At 28.3% G+C, this 16,221-nt stretch overlaps 1 protein-coding gene and 1 long non-coding RNA gene across 3 annotated transcripts; both read right to left on the bottom strand.

Annotated features, from left to right (window-relative positions):
• Positions 1-479: 479 nt before the first annotated feature.
• On the bottom strand, positions 480-4,094 carry LOC126842043 (uncharacterized). Its single transcript, XR_007686257.1, has 5 exons — positions 4,060-4,094; positions 3,922-3,983; positions 731-806; positions 620-649; positions 480-524 (listed from the first exon to the last, which is right to left on the bottom strand). It is a non-coding gene; the product is annotated as an uncharacterized LOC126842043 (long non-coding RNA).
• Positions 4,095-6,086: 1,992 nt separating this feature from the next.
• LOC126842042 (uncharacterized) lies at positions 6,087-12,258 on the bottom strand. 2 transcript variants are annotated; one of them, XM_050578898.1, is made up of 5 exons: positions 12,173-12,252; positions 10,215-10,289; positions 7,879-7,929; positions 7,332-7,421; positions 6,087-6,436 (listed from the first exon to the last, which is right to left on the bottom strand). In XM_050578898.1, the coding sequence occupies exons 2-5, from the start codon at positions 10,252-10,254 to the stop codon at positions 6,156-6,158; spliced, it is 462 nt and encodes a 153-aa protein (XP_050434855.1). In that variant the 5' UTR covers positions 10,255-10,289; positions 12,173-12,252; the 3' UTR covers positions 6,087-6,155. The 2 variants fall into 2 exon arrangements, 1 of the variants encoding a protein (XP_050434855.1); XR_007686256.1 differs by lacking the exon at positions 10,215-10,289 and having other exon boundaries at positions 12,173-12,258.
• Between the last annotated feature and the right edge of the window lie 3,963 nt (positions 12,259-16,221).

Raw genomic sequence — 16,221 nt, 5'->3', positions numbered from 1 at the left:
TCAAAATGAACATAAAAATCATTAAAAAAAATACACCATACGTTACCGACTACCCCTGTTGGGGTAAATAGTCAATTTTTAGAATCAGGTGGGCTCATAGTAAATTATAGTAACTTTTAGTGAAGGCTTGTGGCCATGTGCGATAGTGCACAGACTCAATCGAGAATATTAAACTACCACTTTAAGAAGATGGCACTCCACTCATGTTTTAAGAAGTTGAGTGTTGGAAATTATTTACAACATTTTAACATAATAAAGTCAAAGCTCATAAATTTCAGGTGTTAAAGGTAACTTTTTTTTAAAGTTATTTTTTGGAAACACTGTACCATGAAAGCAAACTAATATTTTTATATAGTAAGAATGCATGTGCGGCGTCCGCATAAATATGTAAATAAATTTATATTTAATTTACAAATAATTTGACACTTAAGCAATTATTGCACAACAATTTTTTAATAGTATATTAAAATGTTTCTTACTTCCGTTAGCGACTTTAGAATCAGTAGCTTTTTGGAGTTGCTCGTCTGTAGTAAATGTTTTTAAAAAATAGTTATGGATGAAATTCGCAAAATTTAAGAAATAACAAAGTTATTCAGTATAATTATAAAATATTACTTACTTGAAATTTCAACTAACTCTATATAGTCCACTGTAAAGAAAAGCTAATTATTTTTTTTTTCATAGAAATTTATCTACCTTGTGTGGATAAGTATGAAAATAAAATACTTACATATACCTATATCAGCCATCAATATGGCATTTACGCAGATTAATGATATCAAAATACAGGAAGTTTTCATTTTTATCTGGAAAAATAAATATTAGGATAATTCAAGTTAATTTCAATTACTTGAATGGAATTTTTTTTAAATGTATTGTGTAGTTGAATCGGGTGTATTTTGGGACGGTGTAGTTAGAGGTTGATTCTTAAAAAATACAGGTTGCACCTATTGTCAGTTAGATGTATTTATAAAAAACAGTACAAAGGGGTCGAGGCATAATGGGTCACAGTTATACAGAAATTTTTAAATCTGAAAGTGATAGAATCACTTTAGAAATAACGTATCGATGCAAATCGGTAGTTAGTATTTTCAAGCCAGTACAGTCCAAACCAAGCACAGTATAAACCAGCAAAGTTAGAAAGTATTAAATTGAGGTGCTGTATTTACAAATAAGCATCAATGCGTTTATTTGGTATGTGATTTTATTTAATTTTATCACTTTTCTTTATAATAATCCTGTAGATCGGTGACCTTTCGTCTCCTCGTTGCATTGATTTCATTATGCCTATACTCTACTGTAATAGCCCTCTCGGATAAAATCACTTTCAAAAAAACGCTTTTATGCTTATTTGTAAATACTGCAACTCAATTTATCACTATCTAACTTTGCTGGTTTATACTGTGCTTGGTTTGGACTGTACAGGCTTGAAAATACTATCTACTTATTTGCATCGAAGCGTTTTTTTGAAAGTGATTTTATCACTTTCAGATTTAAATATTTCTGTAAAACTGTGACCTCTCCGTTCCTACTATGCCCCGACCCCAGTGTACTGTTTTTTTTTAAAGATTTTAGACGTTTTGTTAAAATATACGCGATTTGCAAAAACACAGTTTTCCGTCAATTAAAAAAAAAACTGTAGTGCCGAATTTGTTTTCCATTTAATATGTTATGAATACATATGAGTTCTAACTACTGACAAATTTTCAACTTAAAGGTCCTAAAATTACGACTAAAAAACTAAAAAAAAGTTGAACCCCTTCTAGGGGGTTGGGAAACGGATTTAATTTAATATTGATACAAGTGACGTGTGCGAGCATACTAAAAAAATATCTCTTATACATTTCAATTCGATCCGACTCGTATTCTCGAAATTATAGCCAGAAAAAGTTCTAACTTAAAAACTCGTACGGTTTTTTTTCTCCAAATTTCGAATCTGAAGAAGTAAACTTTTTTAACCTTAACCCCCCCCCCCAACAAAGTACCAACTAGATGAAATTTGTGATTTATAGAGTTGCTACTCGAAGGAATTGGTTCAGTATTAAAAAAGTTACAGTGTATAAAGATAAAAAAAAAGCCCACATCAGAGTAAAACCTATACTTTCGACGCTCTGCAATGTTTTGGACGAGAAAGTCCTTAGATAATTAACTATATATATATATATATTATATTTTATGACTAATTAAAAGCACTTGATGAAAAATAACTTGAACATGAGTTGTATTTTGAAGATACAGAATCAAAAATTTTAAGTACAATTTTTCATCATGGATGTGCATTTATAATTTAAGTGCATTATGTTTGTCCATATTTCTGCAATACAGTATAACCATTGTATAGTGTAACGTTGTTATTTTATTTACAAAGCGGTTTTTTAGCATCAGTGATGAGCTAGTATTCCTATTATGTGTGTTTTTTTGTATCTGAAAACACCATAACATGTTTTACTATGGCCCGATTTACTTTAGGTATATCGAATTGCCTGTATGATCTCGACCAATACAATGCAATGTAAATATGTTTTTGTGAATTTAGTAATATACGCAACATTCGGTCGTTTTGACTAACATATTTCCATTGTTCCTAAGCGTAATTTAAACGTTTTACTAACCAGTTATTGAATTTACAAAAACAAAAGCCATCGTTGAAGCGGTGGGACATATCAGAAACGGAGAGTATTAGGTATGAATCACTATATTTTCAACACATTTTTCTTATAAACATGTTATTTGTTTTTATAGGTTACTCCGATAATAACAATACTACAAATATGTATACATACAGGGTGTTTTTTTTATCATAGGCCACTCAATATCTCATAGGATTATATAAGAAATTACATTTTTTTTTACGTCGTTTTTATACATTGTACCTTATCTCAATTTTTCACAATTTTTTTGTTTCGACCTCATCCTTACTTAGTTTTCTTTAAAGCGGCTTTTTAAACTTAAATGGTAACGCATATATTCCATAAGCTTTTTTAATTTAGAAAACGTTCAAAAATTTTGATTGGTTGATAACCAGTTTTGGACAAGTATTTTTAAAGTGATGAAAGTTTAGAAAACAGGGTGGAAAAACAGGAGGGTTGGGGGAAATTCGGGGAGTTAAAAAAATTCTACACTCCACATTTCCTCATGCACTGATAAAAAAAAATCTGTATAGAATAAACATTAGCTAACTTGTATGTATATATAGTTAAGCGAACTTCTCATCAACATGTTTTTATGTGAATACGAACAATAAATCACAAGCACCTATGTGAACTAAGTGATACAGTGTGTACAATATGTGTCTTACATAAGATGGATCACCCGGTATAATGTTTATTTAAAGTATGTACGGTATAAATAAAAAACTTTTATCATAAACAATACAAGAAAAAACTACGCACAATGTTTTTTTTAAATTTTAAATTACGACTACGTTCTACTTCTACCTACATTTTGGTTGTCCATATTTCGGCAATACAGTAAAATAAAAACATATTTTGCAGCGTTGTTAGTTTATTTACAAAGCTGTTTTTTTAGCATCGATGCCGAGCTAGTAGAATTCCTATGATGTGTGTTTTTTTGTATCTGCTAACACAATACTATGTTTTACTATGGCCCGATTTACGTTAGATATCCGAAATTATATGTGATTTAGTGACTTTGGTGAGTCAAAAGTAGAAAAAGTCAACTTCTTCACCACAAAAACGGAAAACAACTATAAAAAAAAGTTGTCAGTTTTTCAACTTTCTATAACTAAAACTGTTGAATCGAGTCAAAATTGTAAAGAATGTCTTCAGCCATGCCCCTATACTCAAATAACCTCAAATCTAAATTTTAATGTTTCTACGCTCCTCCGCATGGTTTAATTTTTTATAATTGGTATTTGATATGAAAATTTATTTAAAATAAAATTTTGATTATATTACTTACTTATGACCTAGGTGTATAGTGAAATAGGACTAGTGGATTAAATGTTATCGAAGGTCTATGTGCTGAAAAAATATGAAAATCAGAGAAATATATCGAAAGTGTACTATTAGTTTTTGAAGTTTTGATAATATTACTTACTTAAACAAATTCAATGTTAGTTAAACCGACTGCTTCAAAGGTTTTTTTACAATTGTCGAATAGAATCTGTTATGTCGACCGAAACAATGCAATGTAAATATGTTTTTCAGAATAATGGTTTTTGCGAATACTATTAACATAAGCAACATATTTATTTTCCGTTTTGACTAACATATTTACATTGTTCGGAAGCCGAGTTTAAATTTTTAGTCACCAGTTATTGAAATTACAAAAACAAAAGCAATCGTTGAGGCGGTGGGGCATACGGACATGGGGAGTATTAGGTATGTTTCATTTAGTTTCATTACATTTTTTTATAAACATGTTATTTGATATTGTAGGTTTCTGCGATAATGACAATACTACAAATATGTGTACATACAGGGTGATTTTTTTATCATAGACCACTTGATAACCACTAGTGATTTTGAACGTCGTCTTGAGTATGTTGCCAAAATAATTATTAAATTGAAAGAAGAACCGTCATTTTTGTTAAATATATTGTGGACCGATGAGGCGAAGTTTTATAATAATGGTACTGTTAATTCACACAACAGACATTTCTGGAGCGATACGAACCCTCACTGTATTTCGCAAAATAAAACTCAAGTGCGTTGAAGTGTCAATGTGTGGTGTGACATCATTGACTGTCATATAATTGATCCTTATTTTTATCAAGGTAGTCTTAATGCTAGGAAATATCTAGAGCTTTTGAAAAATGATTTACCATCACTTTTGGAAAATTTACCGCTAGAAGCGGCTAAATATATTTTGGCAACAGGACGGAGCTCCAGCCCAAAGTGCGAAAACTGTGCAAAATTACTTATCTAATACATTTGGTAGTCGATGGATGGGTACGAAGAGCGAAGGTATACCAGATCACCTGATTTAACAGTCATGGATTTTTATTTTTGGGGCTTCCTAAAGAACGAGGTTTATAAAACCCCCATAGTTGATGTAGACACTTTAAAAATAGAATAAAACATATATGCTTATATGTACCGGACACGATTTTGAAAAAGGTAACAACTGATGAAATAAAAAAACGGTTATCACTTTGTTTGGATACGAATTGACAACATTTTGAGCATTAATTACAAAAACGAATAAATAAACTTTTATTTTTTGTGTTGAAAAATCGTATTGTTGACTTAATTTTCACATAGTTGAACTAATAAAATCTGTGATAACAATTATGCACAATCATTGGCGGCTACAGCTACAATCTGTAATAATTCGGCAACGTGTTTATAAAAAAAAAAAATAGTCAAAAATATATGTTATAAGGCTGTTGCGTGAATACCACGGTTATGGTCGCTGTGGTTAAATCACTATGCCACAGATTTGATACCAGTTTATTTATGGTCAACCGTTTCATCCCCCAGTATGTTTGAATAGTTAGATTAAAACTGCTTATCTGCCGTCTGGTTTTTGACGGTTATCGGATAATACGAGCATAAATATTGGTTGTACGTGCTACTGGTTTTTGATACACCTCAGAAATAAGGCATTAATTAAGAGAAATATAATATCTTTACTAAGTCATAGCAAACGAACTGATAAATGAAAATGAAAAATTCAAACGCTAATATTTTATTTTATTTTTTCCATACTAATATATGGAATTAAATATAGGTGTTTCCATTTAAAAATAACACATTTATATATTTTTTTACGAATAAGGGATGTAAAAATTTAGTAGAATATGTACCTAAAAGTATTGGAAACAAATATTGTTTAAAATATTTATATCTTCCGAGAAAATGAGTGTCTTATCCTTAATTAATTACCCTGTAAAGTCTGGCGAGAGCTTACTATCCTCTCCCTCTTAGGTAACAAATCTAGGTCATGAATAGTCTACTTTCGGTAAAAATAAAACCATAGGTACGCAATAATAATAATAATAAACCACAACAAATATGTTTCAAATCGTGAGTTTATTTTAGAATTTATTTATTTTATTTTGCATATGACAAACAGCTGATGATTATAAAGATAATAATAATAATTAAACAACAATACCACATAACAATAACAATAAATAAATACAAGCAATATAAAATAAGTTAGTGCAATGGGAAAAATGTATTTATTTATTATTTAAACTTAAGTGGAATACTTAAATTATCTCGTAGTTGTGCAGTTAGTGTTTCCATTCGACCATCAATGTCCTTTGCTTTTACTTGGTGATATATGTATTTAAATGGTCTGTATTTTACAATATTACTAACTTTATCCCCTAATAGTAATTGTACTTCACAAACATCACCAGTGTTTAAAACAGACGTGTTTGAAGTCATTTTTAGACTAACCCATATTCCAATCAAAACACAAATATTTTGAACAGGATACTTCTGGCCACCCGAGATAAACTCATCTAAAAAATAAAAAAACAGTTGTTAAAAATTGACATATTTAACTTGTCAGTTATCATTTTTTCTTTTTTGTGCAAGACACAATTGAAGGGTTCAGTGGATAAAGGTGTTAACTGAAATTTTTGAAATTTTTCATGAACGCGACTTTTGTAACTAAATATTAAACGAAAGCTATGAAACTTTTGTATATTCAATAAATGAAATAACTTATAAGAGGAAAACTATCGGTCTAGAGATACTCTATACTATACTATGACACTATAACCCTTTTATTTATGCAATAAAATGCATTTTCGAAAAAAATGTTAGTTAATACCTTTATCTATTGACCCCTTCAAATACTAAATGTAATTAATACAAGTTATACAATTATTTATATAATATGTATCATTGAAAAAATGTCAGCTTCCTGGAAAAAATTGTGTATTTTATTTTTTTTTATTTTTAGTATTAGAGTCATTAAAAATGAGTTTATAATTTATAAATTTGTTTTTTTTTGAGTTGACCAAAATTTAAGAATTTTTTCTAGAAAGTTGAAAAATGTTACATAAAATATCTAAAATTAATACGGGAACCCCTAAACACGCTTAGAAAACCCAAAAAACGAGTTGAAAATTCATGGAAACGTTCTCGACTCGTAACTTTAAGCAACTTATTCTAGTTGTTAGAGCTTTTCAAAAACATTTAAATGTTATATTAAATATTATGTATGTTAATGTAAATATTATAAAATAACAAAAACTAAAGTGTCTCAAAAAAGAAAAACCAAAAATGTTTAATAAGTTAACAAATATTGGTCGTGTTAAGTAGCCTATAAACTATGCAGTTATCAATAATGATTCATGCTATAAAAAATATATGTCGTTAAAAGCATCAATACTCAATATATATAATCACCTAGTTTTTGGGTAAGTACATTTATTATAACATTTCCAGTAATATCTCTTCTCGCCTTTCCAAGTTCTTTCAGACGTGAAGTTTCAATACCTGTATAAATGTATGTATGAATAACTCGTTTGAAAATAAAATATTTATTTATATATTCGTAAGTACAAATAGAGTGGGAAGGAACGAAAAAATATATGGTAATTTGAATATAAGGAGCATTAATGAAGCCTAAAAGGGGTGAACAAATAAAATAGAGTACAGCGTTTTTCCGATGATCAGCTAAGGTAAAGAAGCTATGTTATGAAAAGTGCGGACAGTGATGTAGTCGTGAGAGGATGCAGTATTTTTAGTAAAAGTGCGATATAGGCAAAAATGTATTCTGTATTCGCTCAATTCTTATCTAGTCCTTTGTTTAAAATAGTGTTAAATTAATACTCCATTCTAGAACCCTTAAAATAAGTCTTCCCAACTTAAAGTCAATTGTTGTGTGAATAAAAAAATATACGAAGCAAATTTTATTTTTCAAACAAGCCATAATTTTCTTTTTACTACTAACGAGTAGCTGTGTATGTTCTTTTGTATTGGGCATCAGGTGCTGGATAAAAACCTGTAACAAAAAAACATATAAATGATGTAGTTAATCGAACCTGTTGGATATATTTATTGTAATTACTGTGTAAACAAAAAATATATAAAGAAAATGTTATCGTTCAACCAAGCCATAAAATCCATTTATAACTAACGAATAAATTTGTAACTACTTGTGCTCTGCCCTGCTAACGGGAAAGGCAGTAACTACAAAAATCAAGTTTTCGGGAAAATGAACTTTTGTATTTATATTGTTTTTGTAATTAGTTTAAGACTGTAAGTATACCTTTTGAATGAAACAGATGGAAATTTATGTCAGAAATTCAAAGATACTATACATTTTGTGATTAATACATTATTCCTGAAATTTGTCACATAATAACACAGTTACTGCCTTTTACTTTAGCATTATCTACATAATATCATATGGCGTTACAAATATTAAATGCAGTATCATAAATATCATAATATACCACTATTTGTAGAAAATGCAGTAACTACAGTAATTAATTAGTACAAATAAAAAACACTTACAAGTCATTAATTAAAATACTTTTTGTCTTATAAATTATCACATAATTTTGTTATATTAAATTATCATAATAATAATAATGTAATGAGTACCTAACTATAAGTTTTAAACAATGAACAATATACAAAAAAAAAAATTAAAAACAAATCACAGTACTTAAAACCTAATTAAGGAACCCTTATAAACATGGTTAAATGTACATAAATTATTATAGTTAACTTAATTTTTTTAATAATAATAATTATTATAAAAAAATACAAATTTGATATATAATCTTTAACAAATAATTTAAAAAAAGGGGTTCATACTTTTGACATTTAAGATTACTGTAAATATATTTTTTACAACATTTAAATTAAAAAAACAGGTAAATTTTTCCAAAAAAATTTCCTGTCTTCTAGTAGAACTTGTTTAAGAGTATTTAGGATTTCATTTCTTTTAGTCTGTGGAATTCCACAGGGAGCGACTTTGGCTGAAGGCATTGAAACTGCTTGATTAATGTAACCGCTTTTTATAAAGTCTAAACGCCTATAATTTTCATCGGTTAGGTTAGTTTTGTATAAAAGATCATACTGTCCTCGTTCAACTCTAATTGCAACTATATTTTTAAGCATGACACGGTTAGCTTTTTTGTTGGTTTTTTTGGGGGACTTATTATCAGTATAAATTATTATGATAACTGAAGCTCTTACGACAATTGGCAGGAAATGATAACAACAAAGTTGTTGTGTTACTAGAATAAAATGCAGTAAAGGCATTGAACGTTTTGAGTCATTACTGAAAAGGCAGTAACTACAGTGTACATACGACTTTATATCGTAGGAATTGTTAATTACTGCGTTTTGCTCTAGGAAATATAAGATTTTTGTACACATTCTGTAGTTACGATTTTTTAAAATTGAATTTTAAGCCAGAAGATGTCGTTTTTTCTGTATGAACCCTTATCAAATTAAATGCAGAATAATCTCATAAATAATATAACACCAAAACCTCATTTTCAATATTTTTGTAGTTACTGCATTTCCCGTTAGCAGGGCAGTGCTTGTACTTGAAACAGCAGGCAGAGGATTGCCTGTCACATAAATATACACAATCGTACACTTATTTAAAACCAGTTGTTATATTTACACATATCAGTCACTCTAAAAATAAAATTAGATAGAACTACCAATCGAAGCTAAATTTATTAATAACATCAAATAACTCTCTAGCAACGTTTGAATGAAAGCCTTCATCACTCTAAATTTTATAATATTCTATTTTTTTATGTTTATTATTTTGTCTTTTCTATTTAGTTATTTTCTATTTAAGTGTTTTAAACATTTATTTTATGGTCAAAATTGTGAAAAACCAAAAAAATATAAAGACAATTTTATCTTTTAAACATGCAATAAGTTTTATTTTCTACTAACGAAAAACTGTATTTACTTTGGTTTTCATTATCATGCGGAGTACAACCTATAACAAAAAAACAGTTCAACTACATAGTTAGTCAAACCCGGTATGTATTTATTATTTTAGTATTTTTTTTATAACAGTTTATAACAATTAATCAATGCTGAATAAAGTGTAAATATAGAGCCGCTATTGCCCCCCCCCCCTCACTCTAGAAATTTGAATGTATGGGTAATACTGTAAAATACAAAAATTAAAGTATCTCTAAAAATAACCCACAAATTATCAATATAATTAAAAAAAATTGATTATGTTATCCATAAAGAATCATGCTGTAATAAAAAGTAATATCTTTAAAACTGTAAATTTATATTTACCTATCATTTTAAAACTTTGAGTAACAATATTTTTCGTCATTCCGCCAAGTGTGGGGCATTTTGAAGTTTCTTTACCTTTATAAAATTATGTATAAGCTTGTTAAAAATATCATATTTAAAATATATCCGTATTTATGTTATATTTTGATATTTAAAGTCTTTATACGCATTTATTACACAAATAACACATACAAAGTACAATATATGAAGAAAAATACGCAATATAATAAGAAGTATAATACAAAGATAGAAAATGTATAATATGTAACATTATACGAAACAGAAAATTATAATACAAATAACTTGAGCTAAAAATAAGTATAAACAAGAAAAATTGACACTATGCAATTTGCTATGAATCGTATTCATTGGTAGAGACCAAAAGAAAATGTGATAGGAATAACACTATTTTTTTATTAGTTTTATGTTTTGTGTTATCTCTCATACCAGTATATAACAAATGGGTGACTAAGAAAATTCTATATTTCACATACTGTCAACTAAAAGTAAATAAAAATTATTTACATGTATATTAAGTTCGGCGAACTTAACAAAAAAAAAAAACTTATGTCTGAAACCAATACAAATAATTAAATTGTATCAAGTATTTGGAACCACGGAATATTTGAACCTAAAATGGACGTGGCCATATTCGAATCTAAGCATAGATATTTTTTTCTGCCAAACGGAATTGTATACGTAGTTCAAAAGAGGCTATATTGCTTTTATCAATAAGTGAAAAAATTCATAAAATCGTATACAGTTTATGCGTTCCAAGCACATGGAGCAATTTCTTTTAAATTATAACTTGCCATAGTCAAAAACCTTGCATCCAAATGCAATTTCTTGTCAGAGTTGTCTACTGTCGTCTGTGACATTTTCGTAGAGGGTATGGATCCAGAGAAAGAGCAAGCCCAATTACTTGATAGAGATGCTTGTAGAGTAAGCACAAAATTCATAAGCCTCTCAGAAATAGTTACTGCCAAAGAAGCTACTATAGAAGATAAAAATGATTAGGAGACGGACGAAGTCGATCAGAGGCAATCACGCAAGTTCAAACGAGATGATAGTCGGGCGAATTTCAAGTTTTGGGATATGGGGTCGCATATTTTGTCGATTCAAGGACTACAACTGAAACATCTGAAATGAAAAAGGTCATTTCGCTGCAAAATGCAAGGAAGGTAAGAAAGCAAAAGTATTGTCGCAATCTAAATTTTTATCTGAAAATTTAATTGAAAGTATCCCAAACATTATTATACGCTAAGGGTAATTTTCCACAGATAGAAAATGAAGGACTTGCTATAATATTTGATGTGCGAAAATTGTATGATAATTTGTATGGCAGGAAATTCATATTAATAATTTATCATAATCCTTTATTAATTATATTCGGGGACAAAAGTGTATTCCAATTTATGCAGGTAATCGAATAATTTACAACGATAGGCATACGTTCTCTCATCATTTGACTTCGACATTAAATTTGTAAATTCAGAAAAAAAATTGTACAGTTTACTTTAAGCTTAACGGCTAAAAAAATTAAACATGAAACATGCTTTAGCCTGCTGGCTCCTGAATGTTGATGATTTCTGATCTACAATCTCTTTGCGATTTATGACGATAGTATAATCTTAGTTATATGTTCAGGCTGTATGTTTGCATGACGAGGACGCCTAGTTATTATTTCGATGGCATCTTATATGTTATTGTACGTTTAATGTAGGCCCGCTACTTTCGTATTGAAATTTATTGTCGTTATGTTGTATCGTTTAGCGGCTGGAGAGCCATAGCTAGAGCATGTTCAATGCTAAAACATAGCCGATTTTTTGACAAGAATTAAATTAGGTGCGTTAAACTATAATAACTTAAATTATGAATAAAAAACTATATAAAAATAGTTGTAACATTCAATCAAATCATAACTTCTATTTATAATTTAAGAATGACTTTGTAATTACCTTTGGTCGTATCAGCAGGAATAATAGGAACTGTAACAAAAATTTAAATATTGATACCGTTAATCCAATCCGGTTGTTTTATTTATCTATAACAGAAAAAAATATAACATATCCAAAAACAGATAAATTTGACCAATCAATCAATTCAAAATATAGTATTACGATTAAGCCAGTAACTTGTATGGATTAGCTATCGTATTTATGTGATAAACAAAATATAGAAGAGGCCAATTTTTAATAGAGAAATTTCGTTTTGGTCGAATATAGAAATCAGCAGGCATAGGCAAGTTCCTGAAGAACAATAAAGTAGTAAAGTTATTTAGATGCCTCATGATTTTATTATATTAGTCACATATACTACGTTCACTCTAAAAATAAAATCATACTTTACACCAGTTTTAATCATTATAATAATATAAGTATATTTATTTTTAAACTTACATAATTGTCAATAATGTGTAAACAAAATAATGTATAAAGAAAATTTGATTGTTCAATCAAATCATAATTTTTTTTTCTACTACTAGTCAATAACTTTGTAATTACTTTGGTTACTCTCATCAGCCGCCGGAATACCTGTAAAAACAATTTAGTTATTCAAACTCGGTTTGACGTATTTATCCATAACAGTTTCAATTAATCAATTTCAAATATAGCGTTAATATTAATTAACTATTGAACAACTTCGTATTTACTTTTAGGTTCATCAGCAGGGATACCTGAAACAAGAATTTAAACAATATTACCGCTACTTAAACCAGGTTGTTATATTTATCTATAATAGTTACTCGAAAAATCAATGAACTTTGACTAATTAATTAATGCAAAACTTTTTATAAACATAAAATTAATCTCTATCAAGTTGCAACGTTTGAAAAAATGTATTCTTCATAATAAATCGTATAACAATCTAATTTTTTTATGTGTATTAATTCTGTCTTTCACAATAGTTCTTGTGAACTATTAATCCTTGATGAACCTAAACGTATTTCATGTACATTGAAATTGTTTAAAAATTTGTTTGAAATACTAATACATGTACTAATATAATCTTTTTGTAAATTGTTTGATTACACACTTAAAAATTGTTTACTAAAAATATTCACCTATTGTTTCGAATATTTTCGGTTGCAAAATATTTTTTTCTGTCGACATGGCATCTAAATTTGAAAATAAAATAAACTTGTATGTATTTTCTTGTAATAGAAATCAATATTATACATATAGTTACGTGTAAAATATAGGTTAATATAGTAATTGTTTACGTTGTAGAAATTCATATTTGTGAGTATCTGCATATTCTGAAATCAAAATGAAAACTTTGTATACTTAATGATTACCAAAAGACTGCGTGGAAATATTATTATGGAATTATTACCCGGTACAATGAACATTTGATTATAATCCTCTGAAATTAGCAATACAAAAAATAATGGTATTGAATTTAATTTTATATTATATCATAAACTAAAGTAGAAAAGTTAAAAAAAAATAATACGTGTATTAGTAATTCGGAACAAAATATTTAGCTCTATTATATTAAATACATTCGAAACCTAATGATATGACAAGGTCTGAATTTAATCTAATGGGGGAGTAGAACAAGATAAAATAAGATTATTATCACTGAACATAAGCGTTAACCCTTTTAATGTCCTGGACATGGTATTATGCTTCAATCAATTAAATAACTACGAAACCTTTTTCTATGATGGCGATGTTTGGGACGTGTTGCAGTGTGTAAAACACAATGGCGGTGAGAGGGTTAAAGATACATTTTTGTTTATTTTTATATTCATTTCTTCTATAACTAAGATTTTTTTTTGTTAACACACAATTATTATTACTCATTGCATAGTGTTCTTTAGTTATCATTTCTGTAAGTACATACACCAATCCATCTACAAGGGTTTGACCTATAGAAAAGTTCCAAATAAAATCAAAATTAATATAAAAATCATTTAAAATATTTACACTATATATTAAGCGACTGCACCTGTTGGGGTAAATTATCAATTTCTAGAATCAGGTGTGGTCATAGTGTTTTATAGTAACTTTTAGTGAGGGCTCGTGCCCATGTGAGAGACTGCCCATGTGCACAGACTCAATCGAGAATATAAAACTACCACTTTAGAAAGATGCCACTCCGCTCGTGTTTTAATAAGTTGAGTGTTGGAAATGATTTACAACATTTTAACATAATAAAGTCAAAGTTCATTACTTTCAGGTGTTAAAGGTGACTTTTTTTTAGTCATTTTTTGAAAAAACTGTATCATAAGAGCCAACTCTTATTTTTATACCGTAAAAATGGATGGATGGCATCCTCTTAAATACTTAAATAAACTTATATTTGATTTACAAATAATTTGACATGTAATCATTGCTCAACAATTTTATATTATTATCTTACTTTCACCAATTTTAACTTTATATGTAGAAGCTTTTCGGAGTTGCACGTCTGTAGTAAATGTTTTTAAAAAATAGGTATGTATGAAAATCGCAAAATTTAAGAATGTACAAAGTTAGTCTGTATGATTAAAAAATATTACTTACTTGAAATTTCAACCAACTCTATAAAGTCCACTGTAAAGACAAGTTTAGTATTAATTTTTTTTAGAATTTTGTCTACCTTGTGTGGGTAAGTATGAAAATAAAATACTTACTTATACTTATATCTGCCATCGATATGACATTTACGCAGAATACTGATATAAAAATACAGGAAATTTTCATTTTTATCTGGAAAAATAAATCTTAGGATAATTCGAGTTCATTTTAATTACTTGGGTGGAATTTTTTTTAGATGTGTACTTTAGTTAAATCGGTTGTAATTAGAGATGGTGTAGTTAGAGATCGATTTACAAAAAATACAGATTCCACCTATAGTCAGTTATGATATAATCGAAATACAATAATGTTTTGGATGAAAAAGTCCTTAGAAAATATATATATATATTTTTTTAAACTATTTACAAGATGAAAAATAGCTTGAACTTGAGTTGTATTTAAAAGATAGAAAATCAAAATTTTAAATAAAATTTTGCATCATTGATATGCATTTAAAATTTCATATAGGTATACGTAACGTTCTTATTTTATTTACAAAGCGGTTTTTTAGCATCAGTTCCTATTATGTGTGTTTTTTTGTACCTGGAAACACGATAACTTGTTTTACTATGGCCCGATTTACTTTAGATATGTCGAATTGCCTATATGATGTCGTCCTATACAATGCAATGTAATTTTGTTTTTGTGAATTTAGTAATATACGCAACATTCAGTCGTTTTGACTAACATTTTTATATTATTCTTAAGCGTAGTTTTCACGTTTTACTAACCAGTTATTGAATTTACAAAAACAAACGCCATCGTTGAGCGGGGGTCATATTAGACATAAGGAGTATTAGGTATAAATCACTATATATTCAATACATTTATTTTATAAACATGTTATTTGGTTTTATAGGTTTCTGCGATAATAAGAATACTACAAATATGTATATATACAGGGTGATTTTTTTTAATCATAGGCCACTTAATAACTCATAGGGTTAAATAAGAAACTACATTTTTTTTTATGTTGATTTTATACATTGTACCTAATCTCAATTTTTCACAATTTTTTTTAGTTCGACCTCTTCCTTACTTAGTTTTTCTTTAAAACGGCTTTTTAAACTTAAATGGTATCGCATATATTCCATAAGCTTTTTAAATTTAGTAAACGTTCAAAAAAATTGAACGGTTGATAACCAGTTTTGGACAAGTATTTTTAAAGTGATGAGAGTTTAGAAAACAAGGTGGTACTTGTATGTATATATAGTTAAGCGAACTTTGCATCAACATGTTTTTATGTGCTTACAAACAATAAATAACAAGCACCCATGTTAACTAAGTGATACAGTGTGTACAATATGTGTCTTACATAAGATGGATCACCCGGTATAATGTTTATTTAAAGTATGTGCGGTATGGATAAAAAACTTTTATCATAAACAATACAAGAAAAAACTACGAACAATGTTTTTTTTAAATTTTAAATTATGACTACT

The sequence above is a fragment of the Adelges cooleyi genome, unplaced genomic scaffold (assembly GCF_023614345.1).
Source record: "Adelges cooleyi isolate 19-005CV unplaced genomic scaffold, UGA_ACOO_1.1 ACOO_flye_CR_arks_rails_tigmint_CR_PRNA_415, whole genome shotgun sequence".
Taxonomy (NCBI): domain Eukaryota; kingdom Metazoa; phylum Arthropoda; class Insecta; order Hemiptera; family Adelgidae; genus Adelges; species Adelges cooleyi.
Note: the sequence above shows the minus strand (reverse complement) of the source record. Positions and strands in the feature narration are given on the sequence as shown.

Coding starts and splice junctions, on each gene's coding strand:
- LOC126842042 (XM_050578898.1), bottom strand. CDS start 10,254: ATGACGAAAAATATTGTTACTCAAAGTTTTAAAATGATAG. Junction 7,930..10,214: donor TCAAAGTTTTAAAATGATAG/GTAAATATAAAT, acceptor TTTTTGTTACAG/GTTTTTATCCAGCACCTGAT. Junction 6,437..7,331: donor TGTACTTACCCAAAAACTAG/GTGATTATATAT, acceptor TTTATTTTTTAG/ATGAGTTTATCTCGGGTGGC.